Source organism: Paralichthys olivaceus, chromosome 3, assembly GCF_024713975.1.
Source record: "Paralichthys olivaceus isolate ysfri-2021 chromosome 3, ASM2471397v2, whole genome shotgun sequence".
In the NCBI taxonomy this organism is placed as follows: domain Eukaryota; kingdom Metazoa; phylum Chordata; class Actinopteri; order Pleuronectiformes; family Paralichthyidae; genus Paralichthys; species Paralichthys olivaceus.
The window spans coordinates 19,332,601-19,342,236 of record NC_091095.1 but is presented as its reverse complement, the minus strand read 5'-3'; the positions used below and the strand labels follow the sequence as shown (position 1 = coordinate 19,342,236).

The 9,636-nt window shown below is 43.3% G+C and overlaps 1 protein-coding gene across 8 annotated transcripts in view; it reads right to left on the bottom strand.

Moving 5' to 3' along the window:
- Positions 1–680: 680 nt before the first annotated feature.
- Positions 681–9,636, bottom strand: part of usp24 (ubiquitin specific peptidase 24) — a 31,575-nt gene continuing 22,619 nt past the window's right edge. For all 8 annotated transcript variants that reach the window (XM_020080976.2, XM_020080977.2, XM_020080978.2 and 5 more), the window contains 14 exons: positions 9,518–9,621; positions 9,305–9,418; positions 6,885–7,092; positions 6,680–6,769; positions 6,306–6,408; positions 6,089–6,207; positions 5,809–5,922; positions 5,612–5,677; positions 5,434–5,500; positions 5,199–5,277; positions 4,964–5,039; positions 4,266–4,352; positions 3,886–3,996; positions 681–3,489 (listed from right to left, as the gene is read on the bottom strand). In XM_020080976.2, coding sequence (XP_019936535.1) covers positions 3,427–3,489; positions 3,886–3,996; positions 4,266–4,352; positions 4,964–5,039; positions 5,199–5,277; positions 5,434–5,500; positions 5,612–5,677; positions 5,809–5,922; positions 6,089–6,207; positions 6,306–6,408; positions 6,680–6,769; positions 6,885–7,092; positions 9,305–9,418; positions 9,518–9,621 — 1,401 coding nt within the window. In that variant the 3' untranslated portion in view covers positions 681–3,426. The remainder of the gene's footprint in view (positions 3,490–3,885; positions 3,997–4,265; positions 4,353–4,963; positions 5,040–5,198; positions 5,278–5,433; positions 5,501–5,611; positions 5,678–5,808; positions 5,923–6,088; positions 6,208–6,305; positions 6,409–6,679; positions 6,770–6,884; positions 7,093–9,304; positions 9,419–9,517; positions 9,622–9,636) is intronic.

Genomic DNA, 9,636 nt, shown 5'->3' with positions numbered 1-9,636 from the left:
TTGTTCTTATTGGCTTGTGTTATTTGGCAGGATTACGCAAATACTGGATGGACTACTGTGAAACGTAATGGAAGAATGTGATATTGGTTTGGAAAGAACCTTTTGAATTTTGGTGCAGATCCTGATCAAGGGGCAGATCTAGGATTATTTTTTCACTTGCTTTACCATTGAGTTTTTCAAAATCTTTGGGAAATTCCAAAGAAATAAGAGAGATCTAGATGGAAAAACTCACATTAAAAGACAGATATGTATGAGTGTGTGAAATTTGGTGACATTTAAGGAGACTGTTGGGCCTCGACAAAGGTATGAGTTGTACCGAGTTCCATTATAGTTACTGAGTCACACAGATGGATGACTTCAGTGTGGGAGCACCACAGGGATATCCATCTAACTCTGGCAGCTGTGGTGCACTGATGAGTACAATGAGGTTTGATTGCAGCAGGAAACATGATTAAAACTACATTGATGTAACTGATTCATGACAAACACCTCATCAGTGAATGGATTCTTTTTTTTGACAAGAATATAAACAGGAGGTGTTCATGTATTGTCTGAACAATGATATGAGATGAGGGGAAATCCTGAAGTCAACATATAAAAAGCTCAAATATTATTTGAGGCATCATGAAATAAAGCATGCAACATCTGTAAACATACATAAAAAACATGTTTACAAAAGGTTGTGCATTCCAGTTTATTTTATATCAAATTTCCCCTTAATCAAACTCTGATGTACAAATTAAAACTGAGTTTTAACATGCATTACAGAATCCTGTGATGGCAGCAGTGAATTTTCAAAATGACAGTAAAAACCCGTACAGATGTCAAACCCCACCCACGCACGTACCCACCCCTTCCTTCATCCCAGGATTAAAATAGAAATTCGAAGCCTTTTTTCCCTCTTTTTTTTTTTCCACATAGTTGTAGTGATGGGACAGAAGGGGCTAAACTGAGGAGAGACTTTCAGCTGAATGCGACTCTTGATGCCGTGGCCGTGTATCGCTTGGCACAGACCGCATGCAGCCCCATCAGGCAGCACGTAACCAGCCACAGAGAGAGAGAGAGGGGGGGGGGCATGTGTTTATGACAGGAAGTGCTAATGACCAAACTACACAGCAAACAACACAGGGGGATGTTTTTTTCTTTCTGTCACACAGAAAAGACAAACTTCACCAACCACTTACTGCCACACATGCAAACGTGCCGGAGAGCACGACGTGACATTCACATCAAGTGAGAGAGAGAGAGAGAGAGAGAGAGAGAGGAGAAATGGAGGGAGCCTCAGTGGATTGATCACGTGACAGCCCCCCGACAGAAAACCATTCTGCATGATCGCTTCGTAAGGTCTTCACACTGTAAACATCGACCCGTTAAAGCTGAGAGCTAATCTGATAAGCTAGTTCAGGCTCAAGACTTCACAACGTCCGAGTGAAAGTGTGGCTTCCTTAAATCTACCCTAGCACGAAGCAGTATCTACAAAGTGTCTCCGCCTGAGTGCAGAGTGAAAAGAAGCAGCATTTGACTTTCACCATAACTCAACATCCTGTTACCTGAACCCTGTTTTATTAAGATGAAACCTGCAGCCCCACCCTCCCCCCAAACACACACAGAATCACCAACCAACAAATACATTCCTACAGTCCTTCGTCACAACACACAGAGGGAAAATCTTCCCTGTATCATTTTGGGACTGATGGGGATGAAGAAGCCCTGTTGCCTTCCTACAGCAAAACCATTTGGTGTCAAGGTGAGGACAGGTGGAGAAGATGTGAGCACACCTCCTCAGAGATGTGACGGTACAGTGTCACAGGTGGGACAAGGTGAGAGAGAGAGAAAGAGAAAGCGAGAGAAAGAGAGAGAGATCGGGAGGTTAAGGCACTTCAAGTCTCCCGATGATTGAGGGTTGCGACACACGGGTGTTGTTCTTGACGGAAACTAGAGCTACATTTGGGTTCGGCTTCTGTGTGTGTTTCCAAAAAGGTAGACGAAATCAAAAAAGGCAAAGCAAAAAGAAAACTCCACTGGAAAAACAAACACAGAAAAAACAAATCAAACCTGATAAAGCAGAGGTAACAGTGAGGCAAGGTGGACCTGTTCTTTATGATTGTGAGCGAAGTGAATGAGTGACAGACGTTTGCACGTTTTTCACTAATACATTTGCGCATGTGTGTGTGTATGTATGTGTGTGTGTGTGTGTGTGTGTGTGTGTGTGTGTGTGTGTGTGTGTGTGTGTGTGTGTGTGTGTGTGTAACCTTGGCACCTAAAAAGAAAACAATCTCCTGAGCTCCCACTCAGTTGGCACTGATGGCCCACCATGGCTGATCTGTTCACTTCCAGGTCAGCGAATCTTGCATAAGGCTCGGGTCCCTAAACATCCTCTCCAGTATTCAATTCATCAAGAGTCAAAGACAAAGTGGCAAAGAAAATAAAACACAGCAATGAGAGGAGTAAAATCCAGCACATGCGGCTGTCTGTCTGTCTGTCAGCGAGAAGAAGAAGAAGTGGAGGGAGAGTGCTGACCATGGCACTGCTTGTTTAAAGATTTGCTGAGGGCCTGGATCTGTCCAGTTTCTTGGACAGGACCGGCCCTGTACTGCGTCCCCGCGGCCACGCTTTGTGGTCACCAGGGGGTCAAAGGTTAAGTCACAGGCGGAGTGGCGTTGCTATCAGGGCATCCATGTGACTGCGTAAGTGGCACTGAAAATAAAAGTTGATAAAAGCAAAAAGAGGAAGAGGGCATGAGCGTGTGGAGGCTCTAGAGGAACTGAGCAGTGCTGTTCACAATAAACGGGGCTGGACTATAAAGTGCATGCTGAACCCCACCCCCCCAAGTGCTCCTGTGTGGAGGTGTTCCTGTACAAGTACACGTGTGTGTTTGAGTGTGTGTGTGTCTGCAAGTTCCTCTAGAGCAACTAACCTGACCTCTCGCAATTTGCATGGCTGTGGAGATGAGCACAGGAGACTTTAAAATATTATCTTACACTGGAAATTACATCTATGGAACAAGTCTTTACAATATGAATATGTCTGTGTAGATACATTGGCAAATATGAGCAGAAAATTGTTAAAACACAACCAAAACCCATCCGACACCTTGCTGTCATTCTGAGTCAATGAATGAATAAAAGGATAAACTCAAGTCATCCGTTGATTGTGGAGGGTTTTTGCACTTCTCACTGTTTTCAACTCTGCTGCCCTTAATGATAATGCATCTCCATCATCGCCTCAGCGGCTCTAAAAGGAAGTAATTTATGATTTATTCATAGCTCCTTCGTTGCCGTGGCGACCGAGAGAATAAGTGTTCTGATTGGCATGTTGTGGAGTCCTAAATGTCCCGACCAATCAGAGGCAAAGTGCAGCCCTTTCGACTGGCTGCCCTGGAGCTGTGCCGCCGCTCCTTTGGAGGGATCCTGCTGGCTGGAGACGCTATGGGTCGACGTCTTCTAGATCGCTCTTGGAATCGCCAAGCATCATGGGAGACTCTGACCCCTGGGAAAGAGACACAAGGACAGATTGAATATGAGGGGAAGAGAAGCATGCTCTGTTTCTGTGAGGGAAAAAGACCAAAACATTTAATATCTATGTACTGGGTAGTGACAGCAGGATTATAATTTCAATGCATGACAGTTGTTAGAAGCAGTATTCATATCCATGCCAGAACAAGTCTGACAGTCTTGTGTGGTGTGGGCATCCTGACAGGCTCAGCAGGAGTCACAGAAGAATGGAGCAGCCGTGGGAGGTAACAACCTGCCTTTCTAGCTCTTGACAGAAATCACTGAGATGTTCCACTTTTTCTGGCCTGAACTGAGCCTGTGTTGTTATGAAATGAGTCATGAAATACGCCCACTGTGCTGAGTGGCGGGCGGGGCCGTGTTAGAGGTCTACCTGTCGGAGGCTGCGGTCGGCGTTTTCATTTGCTGGGCTGCCATCAGAGCCGTTACTGCTGCCAGACTGCTCCTTCTCGTTTAACAATGCTGTGGCATAGGCCAAGGTATCCTGCAGAGTTTGACACAAACACACGCACGCACACACAAGTGAGTAAGACTGAGAGCAGAGGAGAAAAAGAAACCGCACGTGTGTCCCTGTTTGTCTTTGATACTGGTGTTGGTGGAACTCGAGGTGGTCATGTCATGCTGCTATGTAACATTACAGTATGTCTGTGTATGTCTGTCTATATGTGTGTGTGTGTGTGTGTGTGTGTGTGTGTGTGTGTGTGTGTGTGTGTGTGTGTGTGTGTGTGTGTGTGTGTGTGTGTGTGTGTGTACCTGTGCAGAGATAGTGCGTTGGAAGGTTTTGTTGGTGGATGTCTCATTGGAGACGTTGCTCTGTGGAGTCCAGTAGTGTTCTGTCATCTGAGGGTCAAGCACACAGGAAAAATAGTTTATCTAGAGAGGTGATACCTGACCAGGAAGTGCTTCTAATATTTACAAGAAGTATATGGAAACATTGTGGAGTCGCTCAAGTTTGTAAAAAAAGGGGAGAGATTATTATTAACTACAGGCATGTTTGAAGCCACTGGTCAAGAAACCCACTAACACCCACTAACATCTGCCTTTTTCTCTATATGGAAAAGGTGTATTTGCAATTCTCCCTGACAACAGTAGTAGACACGTGGTTCATCCAATGATCTATTGAGTATCTATTGAAAGCGTTTGCTCAGTTTTCATCAAAGCCTTGTTACGTCTGTGTAACGTATTTAGTTAGTCAGGTTAGTCTAATCTTTTCACAGTTTGGAACACGACAGCTAGAGTCGATGTCAGTTTACAGATGTTCATCTATGGAGGTATGTCAGATTATAGGAGTTGAGATTGGTTTAGGATTTAAGATGTTGACCATGAACCCACGAACACCCTGGTCTGATTTCATCCGGGGATCTTTATTACAAGTCATTTCCCATCTTTCTCTGTCACTAAAAATACGAATCCTCTGGTATAATAAGTGAGACAGCATTTTATAAGCTCACCTTTTTCTGTAGCCACTGCACTGCCCAGCTCCAGTGACCAGACAAGTCCTTGAAGTAATCCTTGGCTGGAGGACACCTGGTGGGAAAATTCAAAGACTCTTCAGAATTATGTCTACCTGTTAATCTATCAAAAGAAAAATCACATATGAATCACCCTTAAATGAATCACATCTAGAATTCTTATTCCTGCTTGACCCTGACCTCAGGCCTTTAACACAGTAAGTACTGTACTCACTTCTGGGCTAATGTAACCAGGAACTTCACACACTGGTAGCAGCGTCTGCTGTCCATGTTGTTGCTCTGGTGCATCAAAGCTGGAAGAAAGAAACAGAGAGTTTATATGTTCATTAAATCTTTCTTGCAATGTAGCATGGCAGTCTATCAACAATATTTTAATTCACTGGTGTCTGGTGTGTCTGCCCTGGAGATGAGAGTGAAAACAACATCAAATAAATAAATAAAAGACTTACCTAACAGGCCTTTGTCTGACTCAAAAGCATATTTGAGTCTCTGGGTTTGCAGAGGGTCTTCTGCTACCTGAGGTGAGAGATTTAACTGAGGTTAGCAACAATGATCATAATAGCCATCATAGAACTGTAAAATGATCCATAATCAAAGGATCATTAATGACTGATGACCGTCACTCACTAGTAGCTCCTGAAGCATCTGAAAAATGTTCTTCAGTTCATGAGGGGGAGCCGTCTCCAGCTGCATCTGTGAGTAAGACACAACGGATCCAGAAGATTTTAGGTACGTTTTTTAATCCAAATTTGAATAATTAACCACAACATCTCTTCAGCTCTGTCAGCTGGTTCTGTGACATTTTTAAAGATGTATTTTTTTACCTTGAGTAGCTGCAACACACCCAGGGAGAAGGGTTCATTACAGAACGAGCAGTAGGTCACCATCTCTATGAGGAGGGACAGTGGGCCGGACAACTCACGCATGGAAAACATTACCTGGTAGATAGAAAGAGAAGATCAACCAAACAGATTTAGAGCCAATCAATGTATGTCCACATAAACAAACGACCGGATTCTTCTAGATTCCTGTGCAACACTGGTTGTTTCTGTCTTTAGTGGATGCAAATTGAAAGTTTATTTCAATCAAAAAGATTAAAATTACCTCGAGAAGGTAAGGTTGTCCCTCTGGAGTGAAGAGTGAGGTCAGGATATCCGTGTGGAGGGGGAGGAGTGGGGTAGATGATGGGACGTTACTCAAACGCAGCTTAAAACCACCTGGGGCTATAACAGAAAACAGGTGACAAATCAAGAGTCAGACTGAGAGCTGAAAGAGCCACGTGTGACATTATAGAACTGAGAAAAAGATTGAAATGTCTCACAGTGTGTTCGCTGTGGGCTGAGGTCAGACTGCAGAGTGATGAGGGCCAGAGTGCTGTGGAGGTGAAGGAATTCCCGAGCCTGTGCCGGACTCCACCGCCGGTTCTGTCACACAGACAGGATTTGAGACCAATCAGTAACATTTAGCCAATAAAAGCTTTCATCAGTCATAATTGGATCTTGAATCAATATATTGCTATTTTATAAAAACTAGAACTAAAATAATGGACAATTCAAAACTAAATTTGCATTATAAAATGTTCTGGATCCTTTCTTAAGCAATATACAATGATTACAAAAAACTAATTTAAAAGATTTAAGGCAATTAAGCATTTAATGATCTTTCTTCTACACATGTTACAATGTGCAATTGTACCTGGTTATTCTGCCTGTTGGGTCCCAACAGGAACATGAGCATCCGGCGATAAGCTGAGTGTTTCAACAACAACTGACAAGGACCACAACCCTGAGAGAGTGAACACAAAGACAAAACACTCTTAGTCACCCGGCTGTGATTTAATGTTTATACGTGGCACCTTAAAGAGAGTAGAGTCAACTGAATCTGTAAATCTGTTTCTTACCCTCTGAGCAAAGTTACTGAAGAGGCTGAAGTACTGAGCACAGTTTTTCACATTCTCAGGGACATCTTTGTCCAATAAGGACAGCAGGGCGTCGGTCAAACCGTCCAGTCCTGGGTCTCCGAAGTGAAGCGCGCTCTCCAGGGTCTTTTCGAGGATGGATGCAACGACCACCCTCACCTCCCTCATGCTGCACTCTAACAGACAAACCCTGAGGATGGTAGATTTTTATAACAAGAGGTCAATTTTTACCCATGTAAACAGCAGCACTATCAATTGAGCATGAGGAGTTACACATCACACACCTGTTGTTGTGAACAGTAAAACAGACCAACGGGCCGACAGAGTGTTTCTCATAGATTTCATAGACTGTGGCGACTGGTCATCGTCTAATTTAACCTGCCACTATTTCAAAACAACGCATTTTTTAACCTTCTCATAATAATATAAAAACACATACACTCGGACAGTCCTGCTGCATTGGTGAACCAGTGGACTGTCAAAACATTCAATACGTTTTAACCATCCTCAGCAGACAGACCTCGATGCAACTCCTCAGCACAGCCAACAGCTCGTTCACTGGTTGTTATTAAAAAATGGCAACATGTCCACATGCAGAGTGTGGCGGTGTAGTCTGGTGCTCAGCCTTATAACTGTGACCAGACCTGCGGCGGAGAACATCTGGTGATACAGATGGTACAGACATGCCAGGAATGCATGCCTGATTAAAATTTTAAATATTAAATAATTAAAATGCATGAGTAGAATGAATGAATAAACTTATGTACTCATGTAAGAGAAAACACGTTTTTTTTTCTGGATTTGAGACACAAGACTGAGTGTGACGCTGTGCATGTCGTCCATGTGTGAAGGGAGCCGGCCTATGATGTTTGACAACCAATCACGTTTCAGGATCATATGATCACACCATGCCTAAACACAGCAGTGTGAGACAACACCTATAAAAACCCACACACAAGCACATAAATCCTTCTCTGTCTCTACATGCTTACATTCCACAGAGTGACCTGCTCTCTCAGCCAATCAGCATCCACACACAGGCATGTTGATAATCTACCTAACTGATGAACAAGCAACCATTTCAATATATGCATAAGGTTATTTTGCATTTTAACTAGCATTACCTCACTGCAAATTGTATTCCTCCACCAACCAGTGCAGTTTTCTACATATTTTTTCTTTTTATCTTTTTATCCAGATAAGGCCACACTGACCTCTGACCTCCGAAATGTTATCACTTTATCTTTGAGTCCAAGTGACAACTGATCAAAGGTTGAAGAAATTCCCTCAGGGCAGTTTTGAAATATCACGTTCTACAGGCTAAAACATGTCTTTTGATCACCAAATTCCAATCAGGGCATCCATGAGTCAAAGTGAATTGTTCCAGATGTAATGAAATTCCCAACAGCAGTCACTTTCCATTTACAGGAAAGTGAGGTCATTGTGACCTTAACCTTTGACCTTCAGGCACCAAAATCTAATCAGTTCATCTTTGAGTGAACGTTTTTACCAAGACATTCCCTCCAGCTGATCTCAAGATACCATGTTCAAGAATAACATAAACATACTTTGTGAGGCCTTGACCTTTGACCACCAAAATCTGTCGTTTTTAATGTACATGATGAAGTGGATCAATAATCTGGCTTCAGTTCACCTCCTCACGTCTGCATCGCTATTTTCCTGTGTCAAAAATAGTCACAAGCAAGGGTCCAGTCCGTTTTATAAATCCCAATGTTTGTGTGAGAAATGAGGCCCTAGGTCATCAGAGAATGTACGTGAGGCTCTGTGCAGACCTGCGTGCACCCTCCAGTTTGTTGTGATTACTACAAATGACTGTGACAGCTTACTAGAAGGGTAGTATAAGACAAACAACTACACGCCTGTGACTTCTGCAGCTGTCAATGTGCATGTCCACAATAGAGTATAATTGAGTACTCTCAGGTACAGCTCAAGTATGTGTACTTGAATGAGAGTGCAGATTTAATAGCTGCAGCAGCTTTACCCGGGTGGAATTATTTGACCTCTACCAGAGAGTTGAATGTGTATTGATTAGAATGAAGGAGCAAATGCTGGGAGCTGCCAAGTCTGTGGTATCGCATATCCCTGGGTCAGGTAGAAAAATGCTGCAGTGATTAAACCTATGCCCAGGCCCATACAAAAAAATAAAAAAATAAAAATCACCACTTTAATCACAGCATGGCTCTCTTCAGGGACCTGATAAAACATAAAGAAGTTATTGTGCACTGTTGCTTCTGCTGTTTGAAGAACAGCTTGGAAAATGCAGTCTCACTGAGACACTGACAAGTATTTGTGAAACCTTTTCTCAAACTAATGGATGGAGGACTGTCTGTTGGGTATTATCACATATACGATCACATATATCAAGCGAGTAATTCACTGACCTGGTGATCTCACGTCCCTCTGGTCCGACAAGGTACTGCACCATCCACTGACACGCCTCGCTGCTCTTAGACAGCAACGCCTCTACTGTGGCCATCCACTCCTCCGTGTCCACCCTGCAGGAGATACAGGTGCAGTGCAGATATAACACTGCTGCTTCTCAGGGTTTATTCATAGATGTTGATCTATATTTGCATGTATGTATGTTTACATACCGGAGTTTCTTTTTGGTGTGCAGGTATGTGTGGAAGAGAAAGTGAACAGCCAGCTGGAGACTTTCTTTGGCCATTGGCTGGTAGTCAGGATGCTTCAGTTTTGTCTGTGAGACACAAAA